The 22709-nt window shown below is 45.6% G+C and overlaps 1 protein-coding gene across 1 annotated transcript; it reads right to left on the bottom strand.

The window, feature by feature from the left end:
• Positions 1–16918: 16918 nt before the first annotated feature.
• On the bottom strand, positions 16919–20495 carry LOC124703693 (acid phosphatase 1-like). Its single transcript, XM_047235918.1, has 3 exons — positions 20041–20495; positions 19719–19928; positions 16919–17314 (listed from the first exon to the last, which is right to left on the bottom strand). Exons 1-3 carry the CDS (start codon positions 20493–20495, stop codon positions 17137–17139), a joined length of 843 nt encoding a protein of 280 aa, XP_047091874.1. The 3' UTR covers positions 16919–17136.
• Between the last annotated feature and the right edge of the window lie 2214 nt (positions 20496–22709).

The following is a 22709-nucleotide window of genomic DNA, read 5'->3' as shown; positions in this document are numbered from 1 at the left end:
TTGAAAAAAAATTGGCATGCAAAAATGTGAATTTTTTAATTATTGGCCAAATAATCTTTTCATGAAGTGGCTAACAAGTGTAGTGTGCACACTATCAGCACTCCAGTTTTCACGGGTGGGGGACATGTTAGGATGGTCAAATAAAGGGTATGAGGAATTATCTCGATTAATAACCATATACTATTTTTGAACTAAATATATTTAAACTCAAATTTGAACTGGGGTACATAAAGTCATATTCAATATTTTTTTGGGAAAAATACGGAACGTTCGGGTGTGGAACCTCAAAACAATGGCTAAACATGTTCCTTGTATCAACCTAGCACACACAGCGGGCACCATGAGTTTGACCTAAATTTGAGATCAAGTCAAAGGTGGTCCGAAAAAACCGAATGGAGGCATGGTTTGTGCTGCATTGCCTAGGAAAAATGTAAACATGGATTACCAAGGTTTTGTAGAAGAATCCTTAAAAAAATTGCCACAAAGTAGGAGTTCACTTGGTTTTCCACCCTAGAGAGATTGATAAGTGTAAGATCCATAGCAAACTTCTGAATCTTGAGCCTTGAGCTCGTATTTTGAAGAGGGGTGCATCTTTGCATTCCCAAAAAGATTGCAAACTGTCTTTCTTTGGCTTTCCACACAAAAATGATTTTGACAAACAATTAGTGGCCTAATGAAACAAATTCAGTGTTTTTTTGGTAATGACAATACAAACTTTTGAATCATGAACCCATCTTCTACAAATTTGTGCATCATTTCATTGCCTACAAGTTTTCAAACTATTTTTATTGGTTTCGCACATGATAATGTGATTTTTTAGTGCCAAAGGGTGTTTTTGGGTGAAGTCGCTACCAAGTGTATTGTGCACAACACCGCTACTCCACTTTTCTAAGGTTGAGGACATGTTAGGATGGCCAAATCTAGGGCATGAGAAATTTTCTTAGTCTACGACCATATACTCAACTTTTTTTAGCTAAATCCATTTACATTGAAATTTGAATTATGGTACATAAAGAACAATTCAAAGAAATTGGAAAAAATACGGGAGGTGCCCTTATGGTGTGAAAACCCGAAACAATGGCCAAACTCGTGTGTTGCATCCACCTAGCAGCTAGCACACAAGGTGTGCACCACGAGTTTGACCTAAACTTAAGATCAAGCTAACGGTGGTTCAAAACAATCAAAAAATGGCAAACCAGTGCATGGAGACATGATTTGTAATGCACTAACTAAAAAATACCAAACATGGAGTAACAAGATTTTATATGAAAATCCTTCATGACTCATGTGGGGTCCATAATACCTCATACTGCAACGCCACAGAAGGTTCGAACACTAGCTACGTGTCGCAACCGACTTCCTCCTATGGAATATCTTCCTAGCGCCAAATGGCTGGGTTGACAGGTCACGCTACAAAAGGAGAGGCTGTTGCAGTGATCCACAATGGTTTAGAGCCGCCGCCACCGTAGTGGGCAAGGATCTGAGATCACAATCGATGGTCGCGGGCAGCTGCCGCGTTGATGAGGGGCCAGCGAAGAAGCAAGGCTGTACACGTATGGTTGCTGTAATTGACAAAGAGGCATGGGAGGACGTGGCAAAGCAGCAGGCTGTGGTTGTCGACGATGGCCTGCCATCCCTTGCGGGCGTAGCGGGACACGGCGAGGTCGCGTGGCCGAAGGTGACTGAGGATGTCGGCGAGCATGTCCTCTGCCAGGGCTTTCGTCTGGTCCATGGTTCCTCGACCCACGATCGAAGAGCGGAGGCACATATCAACGCGTGAGATATTATATTAAGCAAGTGATAGAATACCCTCATACTAGGACTGATGTTGTTTTGAATATAATTCATGAAGAAGCGGCCGGACGGGTTGCCACATTGACGATGATGAGCTCTCCGGCCCCTGGTTCGGCCAGATTTCCTTGCAGACATTGAAAGTCATATCTTCTTTTGGATCAATGCATATAAACAAAATGGTTTATGCGTTAACAAGAGGAAAATCAAGGTAGCATAATTAGTGACATCTAACAACGTACCCTCTAGTTTAGGGTTTCTCTGCTCCGGCGGCGCCCTGAGTCGCCCCGTGAGATTGGATCAAGTTCGAGTTTGCTACTAGTTCCTACCCCTACTTTGTGGTCCTGTTCGATCTGGCACCTGCGCATCCTCTCGCGATCCCTGTTCTGAACTTCTCTTGGTTCGTGAACTTGGGCTGTTGACGATTCCCAATGGCATAAAAAACTACGGCCGGCTCATCCGGTGCAGCAGCCGGAAAGGAATTGGAGATTGATGATTTTCTCAAGCATCTGGAGCTTCGTGACGATGAACTGGATGATGTTGTCATTGAGGCGGAGGTGGTGAAGGTATACCAGAAGGAGGCTAGGTGGTTGGTGATCGGCAAGGTCCATACCTCGCGATCGTTTAGCGCGGAGGAATTGTTTGGGAAGATGAAGGTGATCCGGAATCTGCCCAAAGATCCGATCTGCCGAGAGGCGGGTGAGAATCTGTTCATCTTCCAAATACATTATTTGGGAGATTGGAAAAAAGTAGTTCACCAGGGTCCTTGGACTTTCCGTGGCTGGGCTGTTCTGGTGGAGTATTACGATGGGAGAGAGGATCCTGAGAAGGTGATTTTCAATGGACTGTATGCATGTGCACATATCCATGGTATACCTGAGTTGTACCAGAAAACTGAGGTGATTGATGATCTAGCACGTAGAGTTGGGAAAGCCAAGGAGACTCAGATGTCCTCAAAACTATTCCATGAAGGCAACTACGTATTTCGTATTCGGGTGTTGATAGATATCGCAAAACCCATCGACAATAATTAACAATCTTTATTATCCGTATCATTTTTCTCTTTATTCCCAATTAACAGCGTAAATTACAATCTACAAGTTCTTTTTGACGCAATTGCAATCTACAAGTAGATCAGTGGAGCTACAGATGATAGGAGATAAGCTTACTCAACTAACAGAACAGAAAATAAGAGAACTATGATATGCATATTTCAAGAAATAAGCGGACATGCTTTGAGTAGCTCTGCACCTTTGCCACATTGTTCCTATGACATCCATACTAACACCAGTTCACGCTCAATAGTAAAGAAAAGGTCATCAGTTAGTGTGCAAATCAAAGTAAGTTCATCAGATAAATCTACAATTTAGAATGAACTTGCACGAGCATTAGCACCATCATTTGGGACTCGAACAGATCAGTCAATCAGATTTCCCAGGAGTGCCAAGAACACAAGAGGCCTAAAAATTCTTTGGGCGACAAGTAACCAATTTTGGTACATAAAGATGGCACATGGAAGAATACTTTGTGGCATTGCCTGTCAGTACTTTAAAAAGCATTACTGCAGGTTGTACTCCAGTTCTAGTGGCACAGTTATTAAGCAGTCGAAGGATGTTTTGAACCCTTGTTCCATCAATCAAATATGTGGAAAAACAGAAGTTCCATACATAAGAGCCTACAATACTTAATATAAGCATGGAAGCCCAAGCAAATGACATGTTAACTCAGAATCAGGTAACAGAAGAAGAAAAAACTCATTACGAAACATCAGTTAACGATTCCATAAATCAATTTACCAATCCACTCTAGCCAAGACTACCTTCATCATACATTACATGGACTCAGTTGTTACAGTCAGGCTAATAATTGAACTACACACTATTTGCATCATCACACCGTTTGTAGCTATTTTTTCGCAATAACTGAGAACTGAACTAAAAAATGGTCAAGGTCATTTAGCTCACCTTAGGTGACTGCTATAAAATGAAGAAGCGTTTCTGCTTTGCACCATGCAAGTATATAGGAATAACTCAATCACAAACACCACCAGAAAATACGTTCCCGTGGAGCTCAACATCGAAGCTTCCGAAGCGTGTCGCGGGAGCTCGTCGGCACAGAGGCTACCACCTGCGTCACCTCCAAAGGTTGTGTTCATCAATGCATGCACCGGCCTCTCTGTGTGGGGCTTTCACAACGGAAACTCTAACCCGCCATGGATAACGCGAGTGTAGTGTAGTCAGTATACACATCACGCAATAACCAGACATCAATTCCTTCCCCAAACACACAAACTATAATTGTATATATCTGTGTTACTATCAGAGCATTTATATGCATATCAATGAACTTAGAATACAGTTAAGTTCTTATTCCTGATAGCATAAAATAGATCTGGTTGCTTTGTGAATGAGTGATTTGCTTACATCTCTAAATAAATTGTACGGCAAAGAAAATGCGATAAACTGAGCCATGTAAAATGGGATGAATAGTGCATATTGCTTAAGTACAGAACTAAAAATGCCACCACGCGAGAACAGGTCACAACATCTGCAGTCCTACTGCAATCTAATCAGGGGACTAACAAATCTCTACCTCATTAGTGTATTGGAAAGTGAGCATGTGCAGAAAACAAATCCAATTGAAAATTTTCCTTCGTTGTTTATTTCTGTCAGTTGAGATCTAGGACTTACGCAAGCTTCCTGTAAACAAAGAAGCCACTGTGGTGTTTGATGCAGCACACTCTAGCCACACGAGTGGAATACTTGCTCGCTGCATATATTCAGACATGTATACCTTGAGAGTCTTGAGGACATTTCAGTAGGCCATGGTAGTAGTGCTATCGCAGAAGATCCAACAATTTAATCATTTGATCACATAACCTTAAGAAAAATATTTGCCAAGATTTGAAGAGGAAACCTGGAGGAGACACTATCCCGCGTTAGACAGAGCGGGATAAACCTGGAGGCAGTGGTGTCCTCGCGTCAAGCAGGGCGACGGCGCGCACGGCAGCGGCGAGGACACACGTGCAAGGGCGGTGGCGGGCAGGGGCGTCGACGCCCTTGAGTTGTGCAGGGCAGCGACGCGCGGCGCCGGACTTGGAGATTGGACGGCGCACTCGCCCGGCGGCGGGCTGGTGCGAGGCGAAGGGATGGTGTCTCCTTGGCCGTGCTCCGCCGTAGAAGCTCCTCGGTCGTGGCCGGAGGAAGAGGGGTGGCAGCGACCTACACAGCTCCTGCAGGCGACGGGGAGCCCATGGGAGGCCGGGAGAAAAGGCAGCGGGAACTCGTGGAAGAGAGGGCGGCGGGGGATTTGGCCGGAGCGGGGAACCCTAGCCGCCACGCTTGGTTCTGGCGACAAAAGAGGACGGGGGAGAGGGTAACGCTCGGGTTGGGCCCTTGACCCTTGGACAACAGACAGCCCACGCAGGATGGAAATTGTACAAAGGACAAGCGTAACGACGGGGCGGGAGGGCAAAACCGTCTAAGAAAATATGGTTGACCAAACCCAACGACCGGAGGAAGCAGAACAAGTTCTTCCTTTTAATATAGTAGAGAAAAGTTGCAAATCATTGCACAAAAATATTCCATAATGGTAAGTAATCACAGTTTAACTTTGCAACAAATTAGGTGCATAAATAAAAAAAGTAGATAAAGAGGAAAGACAGTTGATTATTGTAATGGACATGTGTACACATAAGTGGTGTCAGCGACACAACCATGCAGCACACAAGAGTCTTGAAGCAAAGCAGACAGCGTAGGCTCAAGCAAAGGATTTTGCTCCTGGAGGAACCGAGTGACCCATGCTGCCATGTAAGCAGTCAAGCCACTCAAACGAAACAAGCGATATGTGGGTGATGACTGGAACCACCTTAAGAGGTGAGGAGGTGAGATCGATGTGTGGTTGTTCAAATAGGCAAGCATAAGCATTAGGGTTATTGAACAGATTTGGCACACCCTGGCAAGGGCGGCTCTCACCTTCCTCCCTCGTTACTCTAGAAACAGATCTGAGCTCATGTGTTGTAATAATTCATATACCGGTAATTTTTTAGATTGAGATTGGGAGCTATCATATTTCTAGTTGCCTGTAATAAGTAGTAGAACTGCTATACTTATGTACTTGACATACTGAAGATCACTGCTAGCTTTCTAACCAACAATTCATCTGAAGAACAAAGAATCAATTTAAGACAGCTTACCGGCATGTTAGCTCACCCAATACCAACATCTGTGTTGCAGCTGTCCTAGTCAGCTTGCACAAGTTCCTGTAAATCACCGTGGATGTATAATTAGTAGACAAAGGCATAGTTAGTTGTAAACATATAGCTCTTGGAATGAACTCTTTGTCTCAAAATAAAAACTATTTCTTGTACAGCCCGGCCACTTGACGATACTATAATTTACAATAGCAAAACAATGCACCAAGAATAATATATCTGTTTCTGTTGTTTAGCCTGGTCGCCCATCCTCGACTCGCCATGTGACCATTAAATTGGCTCTACTGGCTCTTAGTTTGCTCTGGAGATCCTCCCTCCACATCCCGTTGAATTCATCACTATTTATTTTCCTGTCAAAGTGCTTCAGGAGTTCAGGGCATGTCCAAGACCACCATGCAATTTGTCCTTGATAAATCATTTGTTTTTTCCCTGCATTTAGGAACACCCAACATCAATGCGAATGTGTATGAGCTAAAGTAATACAATTCCTTTCCCCCGCACAAAAAATGTGAATGTGTATCAGTAACTTGTCAATAATAAGGAAATTTATATGGGGAGTCAGCAGGCTGTGTTGGGCAAAAGCCACCTCTTGCATGACAGGGAGGAACGGAGGGTGCTTTATCCTCTCTCGATACAGAATGCGCAGATATGGCGGCATGCCGGTGAATTGGTCGGACGCCCGGGCCCCTGCCCTGAAACATACGGGGTCAGCAGCAGGTCTTGTTATTGTTGCTAGCTTTCGTCTAAAATGGGAGGATAAAATCATATGAAAGACATAAAAATTGATAACTGAACTTTTCCAACAAATTGATTTTGTGATCAACAGTAAATAAAAATATCCAGAACTATCAACGATTGAAATTCTGCATGTTCTACTGTATAGCATACTGACAATTAAATCATTGTATGTAATCATGTAATTCTGAATAAAAGTATTAGTTTATCTCAATCTGTCCAATTGCCAGTGAATTAGTTCAGATCCCACCTCACATAAAGGATAGTATGTACATCATCCAATGGAGCAGTAGGAAGAAAACTTTACCGATGAAGGGATAAAATATGCACAAGCATAGATGTGTGCCTCTAGCAAAGCGAAGCTGTCAGATCTATGGATCAAATCACCCGCATCACTCCAAAAAAACAATGGAGCAGCAAAGGAAAACAAAGCCAGAACCATACCTGCTTGTAGTCCAGGGAGGGTCGAGAGGTGGAGGCGACCTGGTGACGGATCTGCTCGGCCAGGGCGATGGCGGAGCCCTGGTTGACTCCCAGCATGCGAAGCGTCCGTCGAGGTCTGTCCGCGTCCTGCACTGGAGCAATTGACGGGCCAATGGCCATGTGCTCACGGTGCTCCGTCGCTACTACCGCAGACGTGGGAGGCGCAGGGTGGAGAGAAATTCTTTCAGGCAGATCTCTTAATGGCGTCAGCGTCGTGATCGTCGCTTCGTGTTTAGCGGCGGCGTGGTCGCTCGCGGGCCGCGTCGACGCGATGTTCAGGAGAGGGGCGGTTAGCGTTTTGATTAGCAACAGAGAGACAGACTATTTTAGCGCTGATCACGGGAGTGATGTATTATGCGATTTGGTGGGAGGGTAAAATGGTCAGACGAAAATATGTAGGACGAAACCTGACCGGAGGAAACAGAACCAGTTCCTCCTTTTTAGATAGTAGAGAAGAGATAGAGATAGAGATTTAGATCCCAAGTTGAAGTATTCTCCTGGTAGCATATGGCTGGATCAAATATGTAATTTCTGGGCTTATCTCTTGTACTCCCATGCATGCAGCAAATGCAATCACTAGTAGAAAATAGGGCTTCCATACCATCCCATTAGTCTCCAAACATTTTGAACCGCGACTACTGGGGTCTTTAGTCCCGGTTCTGCAGGAGAACCGCGACTAAAGCTCTGGATCCAACGGTCTCGATCGACAGCTGGTGTACGGGCGGACCTTTAGTCCCGGTTGGTCTGGCCAACCGCGACTAAAGGTGCTCAGGCCTGGCCCGAGAACGTTTAGTCACGGTTGGCCAGGCCAATCGGGACTAAAACTATAAATACTGATGCAGCACAAGTGTGAGCCACTTGGTGTTCCACTTTTATTCACAAGGGGTGGTGGGTTTGACTTTTCTCCTCTTATGCACAAGAGGTGTGCGATGAAATGCCCGAGAGCATGATGCCACTTGTGTTCACATAAAACAAACATGATATGAAGTGTCCGAGCCACACTTAAGCTTTCTCATTTATTTTTCCTCCTCGATCGCGGTTAGCAACTTGAACCTTTCATGTGTCATTGATAAATATGCATGTGTAGTTCATAGTTTAATTTCTGTTATTTCTAGCTAGTTAGTTTAACAAATGCATGATGGTTAATTATATACTTTATATAATAATAATGTAGATGAATCGGCAATGGATGTACGGTAACCGACTCTCGGGCGAGTTCATTACGGGTTTGAATGATTTCCTCGCAGTGGCTAATGCGAACAAGCATGGGTTTTTGTTATATGTCCATGTGCTAACTGTAAGAATAAGAAGGGTTACTCTTCCTCAAGAGTCGTTCACGTGCATCTACTTCGGCACGGTTTCATGCCAAACTATAATTGTTGGACCAAGCATGGAGAAAGAGGGGTTAATGGAAGAAAATGAAAAGAGGGGTGATGACAACTATCATGATCATTTCGGTGATACTTTCATGGAGGATGCTGAAGGAGGGGAAGCAGAAGGGGAAGGTGAAGGGGAAGGTGAAGAAGAGGCACGTGATGAGCTCGCTGATGATCATGGTCGGACCATTGCTGATGCACGGAGAGGCTACGAAACTGAAAAAGAGAGGGAGAATTTGGATCGCATGTTAGAGGATCTCAAAAAGTCGTTGTACCCAGGATATGATAATGGTCTGAAAAAACGAGGCTGCACACTGCACACAAGTCACACCAACCGGAACTAAAGGTACACCACCCCGACGCACGTCCGCAGCCCACGTGGATGGGCATTTAGTTGCGGTTCGTAAGCAACCGCGACTAAAGGGGGGCCTTTAGTCTCGCATAATTAGTTCCGGTTGCGAATCCGGGACTAAAGCCCGTTACCAACCAACTAAAACCCATTTTTCTACTAGTGAATGTGAAACGTACATGTCAAAACCTTCCTGCATATTTCTTCTAGCACCAAAATAATGCAAAGCATAAACTTGCTCTTCAATATCGTGGAAAACATTTGTACATACACTACAGTATACCGTGTCGGGTGCTGTATCAATCAAGATATTGAAGTTTCGAAGGTGGACCGCTTGAGCAATGGTGTCGCGCATGTGTTGGTGCAATTCGATAAATCGGGCTTTAGTGGTATATTACGTGATGCTCCTCCAGCATGTGTGTTGGACTTGATAGCAAATGATTGTATGACCGTTTGAACACTTTGTAATCTCTGAGCAGCAGGTTTCTTACGCACTTTTTTTTATCAGGGTACCTAAGGAGACTGGAAGATTTTTAATGAGGTGGCCTGCTGCTGTTTATTAATATATGTGTTCTTACCTCAAAAAATGGTTTATGCGTTTTCATAAATAAAAAAGTCGTACCATTATAATGCACTAATATTACAAATTAGGCAACTATAAGTGCTTTGGAAATCGTGCACATATTCTACACATAAGCACATCTCTTGGAAGTATTTAATGAAAAAAAATGTCGGTTGATCAGTAGAATCGTTGCTGCAAAGTAGAACTGACTACACGAAAGATGCAAAAAAAATCAATCGCGTTCATTCAAAATCTTAGATGATTAATTCCAACAAGACCAACCGGACGGATTAGTGATTCGGACAAAATGTCACTCAACGTTTCTCTTTCACTATGCAAAGCAAAACGATCCAGCTGAAGGAGAAAATAAATATACAACTAAGAATTCAAGCTTTGAAGGAAAATCATGCGAATTTTGAGCTAGACCATTATAAAAGTGGAAAGGAGCTACCCTATATATTGCAGAACGTTGCATCGCGAATTCTGAGTTAAACTGATAGCTATCGCTAGCGAAAACCAGAGCAATATCTATCAGTTTTCACTGCATTGCATCGCGCGCATTGTTAAGAGTAAATATAATTCATGCACGAGAGTGGACTTTTGGAGCAGGTGCTTGGTGAGCACCCGTATCCATACCGTGTATTCTGCATCAAGATTCGTGCAAATTCTTTTTGTTCCCCTCTTAAATAATTTCTCATTTTTGTATCTCTCACACCACACATTGTTTGAACAAAAAAAAATTCTGATCACTTAAACATAACAATTGGAACGTGGGAAAAATATTTTGGATTTTTTATTTTATTGTGTATATATATTTCAAGAATGTTTTTTGAATTTTAAATTATTTGAAATTTGAAATTGCACAAAAAATTCCGAACTATTTTTGTCCCATTCCATCTGTTATTTTTTAGTGACTTGGAAAAAAATCAAATCAAAATATGTAATATTTTGAGAGATATAAAAAAGAGAAAGTCAAAAAAGTGTGAGGGCCTGCACTCTCACACTTTTCCCTTCATGCACTAAGCAATTGGGGTAGATAAATACATGGCATACTGTCGAATCAAGCACACAAAAGTATTTTTGCGTGTTTAAGAACAGAGAGCAAATATCCACGAGAGGTCCACAGCTGAATTCTAATCTTAATCTTTTCGGGTACATAATTTAACCCGCGAAAATGATAATTCTCTAGACTATCTGCAGTCTGAATGCAACTCTCAGAAGTGTTTCAGAAGATGCCCAGTCAAGCAAGGGGTGTAAGGAAATGATCCGCATATGCCAGATGAGTAACCTCTAGGGTGTAGTTTACCAAGATACTGAAATTTTGAGCTATTCAAATGGTAAGCAACTCCTATTGCTCTGGACCATGATTCCAACTCCAAGAAAACAACCTCTTTGTACGGATGAAACCCAAGAAAGCCAGCATAGCCTTCATTGAACTCTTCAATATTCACAACGTTATCATCATCGGAGTCCCAATCCAAATTTTCTCTCATAAGACTTCTGTTTTTGTCCTCAGCGTCATTATCATCATGTAAGAGCCAAGTTTTTCCAGTTCTGACTAGACTACGTGACCGGTGCAAGCCTACTGCTGGCTTAACATTAATATTGTGCTTCGACACCCAGTCTACCCGTTCATTTGATTCCATAAGAGTCCAAACCTGAAGTCGATATGTATCACATATCGTTGCAAAGTACACCCCATTTTCCGATTTCCCAATGTAAGATCGCGCTTGTTTGCATTCCTCGATATCTATTGGAGTCTTTAATATTCGATACTTCCCATCTGATAAAGATAACCTGCAAAAATGTCAAGTCATTCATAAAGAATGTTAAGAACGTTTCCATGCGAAAAATAGAACTAGTACTCGTATAAGAATTGCGACGATGCACTATAATATACTCCCTCCGTTCCTTTCTATAGTGCCTATTGTTTTTTGGCACGGAAATTAGCGCAAGCAAATTTATTGCACAAAACCCCCCGGCGCAATTTGAGAGAAAAAACGGAAACTGAAAACAGATCGGAGACGTGATCTGCTCCCTACGCGCGGCCTACTCCTTCCTAATCTCACGTGATGTGTATTTGCTATTTTCTTAACAGACGCGTGTGTGATCTACTCCTTCCTAATCTCACGTCCAGATTTTCTCTACGTGATTGCATACCAGATTTTCTCTACGTGAACAGATTCGTTCCAGATTTTCTGGACGAAAACAAATCGGTGGAAGGGGTTATTTGCAAAAAAACACAGCTTTCCTCTTATATTCTGAAACAATTGTGAAAAAACAATAGGCATTATAGAAAGGAACGGAGGGAGTATTATATACCTCATAACAAAGGCACCAAAAAAATGCACATAGAGTGATCCTCGCCAATAGACACTACATGTACACGCCGGGCGTCCCCACCACAAAGGTCTTGGCTCTAACGGATCTAGTACCATATTAGTAACCGTCCCTTGTGTCTCAGCTTCGCGGACAAACGACCTCTTCTGCCACTGTCTTGTGCTGGATGAGAACACATTCAGCGTCCATGATGATGGTGGGCATTCAATCAGATCACGTGGGTCCTCTTGCTCGTCGCTACTCTCTGTCGTGGACAAATCATCTTCGTCCCCGTACTGTTCAGGCGATGATTCAGTGGATTCATCTTCTGAGTCGTCTTCAGAATCATCACTTGGCTGGGGCGGGTTCAGGACAACCTTCTGAGGGTCGTGCGGGATCGAGAACACCTCATATTGCAATGACACAGCAGGGTCGAACACTAGGTACGCATCGCAGCCGACATCCTCCCAGGGAAGATCCTCCCAACGCCTCGTGACGGGGTTGACCACGCAGAGGGTCCTCAGGTCACGATATAGCAGGAGGCCGTTGCATTGATCCACGATTGGCTTACAGCCGCCGCCGCCGCCGTAATGGGGCAAGGAGCTGAGATCACCGTCGATGGTCGCCGGCAGCTGCCGAGTCGACGAGGGGCCGGCGAAGAAGCACGGCCGCACATGGTCGCTGTAATTGACGAAGAGGCCGCGCACCGAGCGCGGGAGGACGTGAGGGAGCAGCAGGCCGTGGTCGTCGACGATGGCGCGCCATGCCTTGCGGACGCAGCGGGACGCGGCGAGGTCGCGCGGCCGGAGGCGGCCGAGGATGTCGGCGAGCGTGTCCTCCGCTAGGGCTTCCGTGTCCATGGATTCCGCGACCCGTGTGATCGCAGAGCGGAGGCGCAGACAGAGAGATCAACGCGTGAGAGTTTAAACACGTGATCGAGCACCCTCTCGTACCAGGATTATTGCTGCTAATGTGCATATGGGAAATACTCCGTATTACTTGTGTTATAGCTGAATTTGAGTCAGGATTCTAGCTAGGACGTGATGTTGCCATACTGGTCTTTGGTTTGCATGCGAGCGTGACGAGTCTAGGTTGGATTAGGTATTCATGTAGTACACGTTAGAGTTGTTTAAGTAGGCAAATATTTGTGTATCTTGTAGTAATTTGGGTGTTATCTGCCAAGGTTGGGTACCTCTTTTCGAGGTAAAAAAAAATACAAGACCAGCTATACTGGTTAGTACTTAGATAAGTATCATACATATATCGAAACTCACTTTGGCTCCTTGGTGTATATGTTCATTTTACTTAATATTTCAAAATATTCTCACATTCTATGTGTGCATGTGAAATTTCGTGGAAAACGGTATTTTTGTAGCATGTGTAAAAAAAGGAAGAACAAAAAAAAACCTCGTGAAAGCCTGATTCCGATTTTTTATCCTTTTCTGATCACATAAAGATCAAGTTTTCGTTAAGCGACTTTGTGAGAATGTACGATATAGAGATCTACGCGCAAATATTTTATTTTGTATATTTTAAAATGTGTTCAAAATACATTTTAAATAACAAGAGCATATGTAACGAGATGCAAAACGGCGCTAAAGCTAGAAACCCTCGCATGAACTAGAATAGATTTTTTATGACCCAGCTAGTGTGCGAATGTCCAAATTTTGTAACGCCAACGCAATAGGATCTGAACCCATCATCCATACCACCAAACACCGCAATTTTTTCGAAGAAAACCAAATTAAGGAAAAAAAAAAGTTGCCAGGCCCACAGCAAATTGACCCTGGCAATTATTTTTTTCCATCCGCCGGGGCACGCTTTTTCTTCATAACTTTTGTTTTATTAAAAGAACTAGTACTACTCACTCCATCCATAAAGAATCGTATATATTTTCCAATTTGAATGTATATAGACATCGAATATACCTAAATATTGGCGGGAGTGATGTTTTGGCACATGGGAGCGTATGCTCCCTTTATTTTGAAATACATGTTAGACACATTTTAAAATGTCAAAAAAATTGAAACAAAAATTTCGCACGTACATCTTCATGTGCTACGCGCTCACAAAGTTGTTTCATGAAAAATCGACATGTCATGTGGCGTGTGTAAAAAAGACAAAATTCGGTGCTGAAACAAAGACTTATCACAAGAAAAAAATTTCTCTTTTTCGCTTAGACTAAAAAAAATATCATTTTTTCGTGAAACTTGACGAATACACATATATTGTGGAGATGTACATGTAAATTTTTTTGTCAAAATTTTTTAACACTTGGAAATATGTTTTTATGGTAGAGGGATCATACGCACCCGGGAGCCAAATTGAGTTTCTGAATATTGGCTCCATATAACAAACCTAAAACATCATTTTGTTAACAGAGGATTTGAGAAGGCCGGGCTATGCCAGGGACGCGCTCGAGCGTCCGATACTGCACGGACCCAGGAAGCGGCCGTACCAGGAGGCAGCCCATCACGTTGTTCGCCTCCGTACCCTCAAGAAACTATGTTTATTGAGAGGTATTTAGTCCCACATCGGGAAGATAAGTATACTTTCCCTTGTTTATAAGCGAGGGAGATGAAGATGTTCATGTGCTCTTGATTGAGCACACCATGGTGAGACGGTGGCTGATTGTGCGGCACTGCACGATAAGCAACTCAAACAATGATCAAAGGTTAAAAATCATTGTCACCTGATTACCCTCAGCGTATGACATATACGCTTGGCCTTTTTTTTGAAAAATCAAATGCTGGCATTGTTTTCCTTCTGCACATAATTTGGTGGTTCTTTTCCAATAATTTATTTTTCTCTGAAAATGTTGTAATTTGTATATGCCCGGATCGACTCTAACCACTTCATTCCTCTCTCGTCTGGCGAGAGGGCGGCGGCAACCTAGATCCCAAATCACCGTTGGCGTGACCGTTGGCCCCCTCTCTCTCCGCTTGCTGCTCCACGGCAGGAGGGGAAGGGGACCCCGCTCTTTCGGTTTGTAGTTAGGGTTTGTCTCCTGTGGTGTGTCGTTGGGTGGTGGGAGCAGCGTCCGGGCGAATGAATCTTCCTCAACTCCACTCTCATACCAGCAACGACCTTCACAGTGGTGTCTCTCGGAGTTGATGACATCCTGTGCTTGTCTTTCTTTGGATCCAACGAGATCTCTTTCTCGGCATGTCATTGACGTTCATCGTTATCCACGGCGGCGCTGGGGGCGGGGCGAGGTGGATGCTCTAGAGCGAGGATGTTGGTCTGGAGGTGATGAATTTGTCATTATTCCTCGACTTCGTCGATGGGATGCGACAGACGTTGGTTCAAGATAGCACGGGACGTCTCCCAGTCAACATGCCACAACGACATGTGCCTCTCTGCTTGCAGCGGACTTGTTCATTGACTCACAATGCAAAGCCTCATTAGCGATGGTGCTCTTTTGAATCTGGCAATGTTGGAGCCTCAGTGTCTCTTCTAACGCGCGTCTATGCGGCGTTGGAGTTTGGCGGTGGCCGCTAGCTTCAACGGGTATAGGAAACACTAGGGATATTTTTATGAAATGTTTTCAACACACATGTTTTCTCCCGTCCGCCTATTAGTTTCCAAATTTGTTTACTCATGTAACTTGATTTTCTATTAATGAAATATGTGTTTGCTCTCAAAAAAAGAAAAACTCGTAGAGCTCGTGAGGCAGGACCGGAAGGGCTGCCAAATTTATAACAATTTTGGATAAATCATAAAAATAGAAAACTTTCCTATCGAGTAATTGTACATATGTGATATAGTTGTTAGGAAAAAATAACAAACTAGTAGTATGGTGATTTAAAATAAATTCTTCACAATTATGCTATCAAGTATGACTGAGCTGAAATCAATAATTTTCATTGGACTATGTTGCACAACGCGCATCATGAGCTTGGCCTTCCCCCGTATGGTGATGTCGAACTCCACGTCGAGCTCCTCGACGATGGGTTGCTGCCCTGTGAATTGGTACCGAAGACTGGCGAGCAATAGCTCCATGATGGCAGGTTGAGCGCCACTGAGGCATATCATCCCGCCGGCACCTGACAACCCCCAAGTGTACGGAATCGAAACAACACATGTCAAAGTGGAAGTAATGTGTATCAAACTTCATGAGAATAATTCTAGTTATCTATGCATTGAACAATTTAAGTAAAGAGATAGGTTGATTACTTGAAAGTAAACAATAAATGTAAAGATGTCTTGATCCTCTAGATTGCAAGAGGATAGGAGCGAAAGTTACCTGTCACCTAAGCAATGGACCTAGGTTCATGGGTGCACTTTATCTTTTCTCTCTCAGACAATAGTGGCATAATTATAAGCAATTAATAATTCACAAATGTTATGAAAAATATTCACATTGGCGTCATGTCCTAATATATTTCTCTTAACAAAGAAGGAACTACGAAAATCATCCTCATGTCTCCATGTCTCCATTGCGACTACTTCTATCATTTACTTGTTGTATCGTTGCTTACTTGTCATCTTGCTTGGTTATCATATACATGAATTCACTTGGTTCCACATCTAAAGAAACTACCTTTGTGTCGATCCTATTAGCCTCTTCCCTCTATTCACTCATACCATCCTAAGTGTTCCTAAATTCAAGGTCTTATCTTTTCGAGAGCATGCGCAAAGCGTGTCTTATCTTTATAGAAGAAGAAGCAAAACAATTACAAGAACAGTTGAACTGTTGCGGGCAACAGGGCTGTGACACACTCACACAAGAACCCCTCCCCTCCGCCTAAGGCCTGCTCTCGCGCTAGAATGCTACTCCCTCCTCTCTTCGCCCTCTCCAAAAGCTGGAACTCCTCCTTGATATCCACCAACATTTGGTGGAGGTTTTTCTGGTCACGCTCATTTCCAAAGGCCCTAGCGATCCTTTGCTTCCATAGCGTTCAAGCCGTGCTGGTGACCATCGAATCGAATCTCTTCGGAACAACTGTTTGCTCAGGCGGAGGTAGGAAAACTTATGGTAAACTATGTGCACAAGAGATTTAGAAATATATTAGGCCAGTTCAAATATTTTACTGATAAACGTCATTGGATATTTTACAGAAGAGTTCCATATATTCGACGCCTTCTTTATAGAATGTGTCCTCAAAGTCACATCTCATCCTTTAATTTCAGCTTGCAAGTTCAATGTATGCTACACGAAATTTAGTGAAGCTTCTGTACAGTATAAATTTCATCTCAGTATCATGTTCAGTTTTGTTTCGCAGTCAGTACAGGGTTCAATCTGGCCAGCATGGAAAATGCATCAAATAAACACGGCATTTCTCACACGCCCAGCATTTGTGTTCGGTCAGGGGATATAATACATCGGGTTGGGGAGCTTGAAGGAACGGGCACTCATGGAGTAGCCCAAGAGGTCGCTCCACTGATCGCCGGAATTGCCTAGGATCTTGTACCCCTCTGCCTCCATCTCCTTTCTCTTCTCTGATTTGTAGTCCGTCGCCGTTTTCTTCCGGTCAGCTGGTGCCCTGGACATTGCAGAGAGATGTTTCAGAGTTCCATTATTATGCAGAAAATGAGGAACACTAGTTGGGCTCGGCAAACAAATTGGATGCCGAATGCTCAGTTGACCCAATTGAGAGGATAAAATGTTGTTAATTCAGCAACATAACATAGAAATTTCACGCTTAACTTATTCCTCAGGTTGTCGTAATGCCATATGAACATTTGGATGGAAGGACCGGCACTAAATACAGATCTGAAGAACCTATACCTAGTAGGATTCACTGTGCAGTACTTAGAAAATAATCAACAACTGAAAGAATGCTTATGCAACGACATTAACCTATTCTCAGGTCGTCATAATGCGATATGAACATTTGGATAAAAGGGCAGGACTGGCACCAAATTTAGGCCTGAAGCAACGACCTAGCAGTATTCACCATTCGATAAAGCATAACGAACAACTGAAAGAATGCAACAAGGATTTTCCTTTGGCAGAGATTGAATTTGGCAGTTTAGGTACAGTATTATTTCAGTGGATGTCCTAATCATTAATTATTGTGAAGAGCGCGCACACACACACATCACTTAAATATTTGGAACATAAAATGGGTCAATGAGATGCCAAAGTACGAAGCATTGCGGGGGCAAGTCCCTAGTTCTGCTACAGACCTAACCTCCCGGGTCGCCAGACAGGCGACTCCGGAGGCCCCCCGCCGCCACCAAACAAACCTTCTGTCCGACGCCCTGTTCACCCTGCCGTCGCCGGAGGATGCCGTTGGCAGACGGCGGCGGTGGGGTGCCCCCTCTTTTAGCCTCCTCATTTTGTCCCCAGCTTCTTCCTTTGTCCCGTCGGACGATCTGATCTGCTCGTGCATTCACCGCTTCTCGGGATTCTGCCGTCGGGCTTCAGCCCCAAAGATTCAAGCCGGAGCTTTGGATGTGGCCGTCCGCGTGCGCCCCGAGCCTGCCAATCGCCCAGCTTGGTGGCGAGTCTGTCGTCTTGCCGTCCTCCACAGCTTTGGATGCGGCCCCGCGTGTGCGCCCTGTAGCCACGGTGGCGGTGTGAATCGAGTGGACAACCGTGAAACTGGGCGTTGCTGGCCCGGGGATGCCGTTTCTCCGGCGTCCTGGGACGCCTAGTGCGGCGTGGAGGATATCAGCTTGTTGCAGGTGAAGGGATCGTCAAGATCGGTAGCGCAGATGCGCTGGGCATACTTGTTTGCCTCCAAGTCCAAGTCTGTACTGATGAGCTGACATATGTCTTCACCATTGAAGATTAATCAACGCCCTGTTCCCGACGCAACAGCTGGCTGCCAAGAGCTGAAGAGCGGCTCAACCCAATCTGTTTCGGCTTGCTGGGTGCTCTGCTCCGATCTGCAGATGTGGCTAGCAGGGATCTCGCAGCAGGAAATTCAGCCACATTGGCTCCTGGCAGCGAGGAAACCATAAGCCTCAAGGCCGATTCTGTTGTAACTAGGGGTGGAGCAGGACTCCTGAACTCGGCATGGTGGCGCTATTGCTGGCAGGTCCTCAGCCCCACAGCATGCTTGTTACTTGTCTTCTTTGATCTGGTTGGAATGTCAAGTTCCGGATGGCTCCGCTGGCGAACCCCAATGGACGACATGTCAGGAGTTTGCCGGATTGGATGGGATTCGGTCGCGCGTAGCCATGTTTTTCTGACCATTTGGTTTCAGAAGGAGCGTTGCGAAGCTTTGCAGTCTGTTGCCAGCATGTGACATGTCTTTAGTCTCATGGTGAAGTCAGCCGCACAGAATGGCATCGGAAATCGAGATCTGAGAACTAGTAATGAAGGTTTGAGTTCTGGTGCCGATAAGGTTTGGCTTGGTGATCCATGATTTGGAGTAGCAACATTGAAAAGTGGGGGCGACAACATAGGAGAGATTCAGGTCTAAACTTGCAGGGTGAAAACCCAAGGTCTGGCCTTAATTGGTTGTGCCTGGCAATGGTCTTCTTGAAGGTATTGCTTTGCGAGCGTAGACTTTCTCCTCGGTGAAAACCTATGGTCTATGATCAGGGTGACGACGGCGCTCGTGCACCGTTTCCTTCTTGGAGGCGTCGCTTTTGGAGAAGATGGATTTCTGGTGTTGTCTTGGTGGTGTTCGGTTTGTTGTTACAAACAATGGATCACTTTAGTGTGGGACTTTTCTTTTATGTAATTCTTGTTTTTTTTTTGGCTGTGTGCATCCGTATTGCTATTAGGGCATTACGTTGTTGCAGAGGCTGGGTGTAATTGATATCTTTGCGATATTAATATATTCCCTTTATCGAAAAAGTTCTGCTACAGATGGCCATGAGCTAGTCAGGTTATGAAGATAATGGATCATCACTAGCCGAATTGCCCCAGGGAAAGTCCGGTGAAAGTAGCAATGTGCAATGGTAGCAGGACGGTGAAGCGCGATGTACTACCTGAGTATGAGCTTGTCCCACTCATGGAAGCCTTCCTTCCTGAGATTGTCCACCGTGACGCCCTCGTGGCCCTCGCTGCGGCCGGTGAGCAGGAAGGTCTTGAACCCCAGCTCCCGCACCTCGTTGTAGAGGCTTAGGCTGGAGGGGATCGCCGGCGCCTCCCCCCGCTCCACCCACTTGTCGAACTCGAGGTGGTCGAACAACTCCAGCCTGCAGGCCATTTTCAAATCGAATAGGACACGCGCGTGAGCATTCCCCAATTCAGGAATCAATGAATTTACCGTCTGCAATTTCGGGAATCGGGGGCCTGAATGAAATTTACCCGTATCCGTGCTGCGCGTAGTAGGGGAGGTTGGAGAGCAGCGTCTCGTCGACGTCGAACACCCAGGCAGCGTCGGGGGCCACGGCCCGCGCCGCGGTGGCGGTGGCGGCGGCGCGGGCGAAGGCGGAGGCCTCCCGCGCGACGAGCTCGAGGTCGGAGCGGTACGCGGGGCCCGTGAGGTAGCGGCGCACGTGGGGCGCGCACTCCTCGGGCAGCGCGGTCCACGGCGCCAGGTTGTTGGCCTCGCCCGCCATCCTCCAGCTCGCGCACCGCAGCTCCGCCGCGCCCTCCTCGTCCGCACCGTCGCGACACCTCTCCTCGGTCGGCAGCTCGATGACGAGCGGGCGCGGCAGCACCTGCAGCTGGGCGGCCTCCTCGGGCGCGCGCTCCGGCTCGGCCCCAGCGACCGCGACGGCGAGGAGCAGCAGCGCGAAGAGGACGCCGTGGCGCGCCATGTCCGGTCCGCCGCCGGCGCTGGGCCGGCGCGCGCGCGCGAGTTCCCCGGAGGCGGTCGGGACGCACGTGGGGCGGGACGTAGGGTCGGGAGGCGCGTGGGGCAGCGGATATGGTTGGCCGGTTCCGACGAATTCGGCGGCCGCGACAGGAAAGGGAAAACGTGGGAGAGAATGGAACAGAGCGAGGTGGGGCGAGGAGAATGACGGCTTAAATAGGCGGCGACCGACCGGAGGCGTTTGGTTTTGGTGAAAGGTAGGGGAAGCGGGGACTTTGATTCGAATCTGAGGGAGGAGGATTCGTCGACCGTGGTTGCTTAGGGGCGGGGCCACCGGTGGTGACGTGCCGGTCAGGGGTTGGGTGGCGGTGCTGGCGCCTTCTCCTGCCATGGTCGGCGCCGCGCCGGCGTGTGCAAAGCCATTTGGCAATTTCTTTTTCTTTTTTTTATATACGACATCCCGAATCTATCAAGAAAAGGTAAACGTTAAATTCAATGAGGTTGACTGAGCTATCTGTCTTGTTTTTTTTTTCAAAGGGAGAGAGCCTTCTTCCTTGTTAAGAGTCCATCAGGAGCCATTTTTAGAACTATTCGGGTCATATCCGGGCTATTGGGATGAACTCAGCGAACTGGGACACCTTCGGGTCATGGGAATTCAACCCACGCGGGCGCGCTAAGTTACCTCAGTGACGTCGACTTTTGCACCTGCAAGTGTGGCCGCGGGCCCTTCGATGACGATGGAGGCGATGATGATGAGCGGTGACGACGACGATGACAATGACGGTGGCGATGCGCCTCTTGTCAATCCGGAGGTCCAGCAGCCAGACTTCACTGATGAGGAGGCGACGGAGATCACCATCGCACATAGTGAGCTGGAGGAGCTCACGCACTGGAATATCATCACCGTCTAGCTGCGCGAGTCCGAACTGGCGCAGGGCAGACCAGTCACCCCTCCGGCGACCCCTGTGCGCAACCACCCATGGACACCACTGCCTCCTCCCACGACAGTAATTTCCAGCTATTTTTCTTTCTTTTGTCGCACTTTGTAATTTATTTTCTATCAATAAATACATTATTACAGAAGAAAATGTGTCAAGCTCCTAGGTCTACCCCGATCCAAACGGACAAAGGCAGCCATTTTTGTATCTGCACTCCGCTCCAAACAGAGCAAAACGGTTACTTTGGGTGACCGAAATGTGGTAGGCCGCTTCAGATACCTAAGTAGCAATACAACATAAGAGGAAAATCGTTGACATTTTAAAGCAGTGGCACAGGAGTAATAGACCATAAGTTTTTGTATCTGCGGTCCGCTCCAAATGGAACAAAACGGTTACTTTGGGTGACCGAAATGCGGTAGGCCGCTTGAGATACCTAAGTAGCAGTACAACATAAGAGGAAAATCGGTGACATTTTAAAGCATGGCACAGGAGTAAAAGCAAAAAAAAATTGACCATAAGTTTTTGTATCTGCAGTCCGCTCCAAACGGAGCAAAATCTCGGTTACTTTGGATGACCGAAATGCGGTAGGCCGCTTGAGATACCTAAGTAGCAGTAGACCATAAGAGGAAAATGGGTGACATTTTGAAGTAATGGCACAGGAGTAAACGGAAAACTTTGACCATAAGAGGAAAATGGATGACATCCAAACGGAGAAAGTGATGGCACAGGAGTAAAAGCAAAACTGAAAGCTACAGCCTACAGATATACCATCCTAGGGTGTGTTCGGTTTGGGAATTGAGTGGAATGGAATGGAACCATTCCATTCCACTGTCACGGAACCGTTCCATCCCTGTGTTCGGTTTGGACAAAAAAATTGTCACGGAACGGTTCCATCCCTGTGTTCGGTTTTGGAATGGGATGAGAATGGAATGGAATGGGTGAGATAGTCACCCGATTAATTATTCTAAACTCGATTAATTATTTGCTAAACTCGATTAATTATTTGCTAAACATGATTAGTACTGCTAAACTTGATTAATTATTGCTAAACTTGGTTAATTAGCACGCAGATCGAGACATTCCACCTCGTCCGGCCGATTTGCCCGGACGGGTGCGTTCCGCATCTAGAAGGAATATTCCCTTTCAAGGAACGGTTCCATTCCATTTTATCCCTGAACCGAACGCGAGAATGGCTCCGAGGAATGGAATGGTTCCATTCCATTCCACCTAATTCCCAAACCGAACACACCTCTAGTGTGAAACAGATAAAGATCAGAAAG

This window comes from Lolium rigidum, chromosome 1 (genome assembly GCF_022539505.1).
Source record: "Lolium rigidum isolate FL_2022 chromosome 1, APGP_CSIRO_Lrig_0.1, whole genome shotgun sequence".
Classification (NCBI taxonomy): Eukaryota; Viridiplantae; Streptophyta; class Magnoliopsida; order Poales; family Poaceae; genus Lolium; species Lolium rigidum.
Note: the sequence above shows the minus strand (reverse complement) of the source record. Positions and strands in the feature narration are given on the sequence as shown.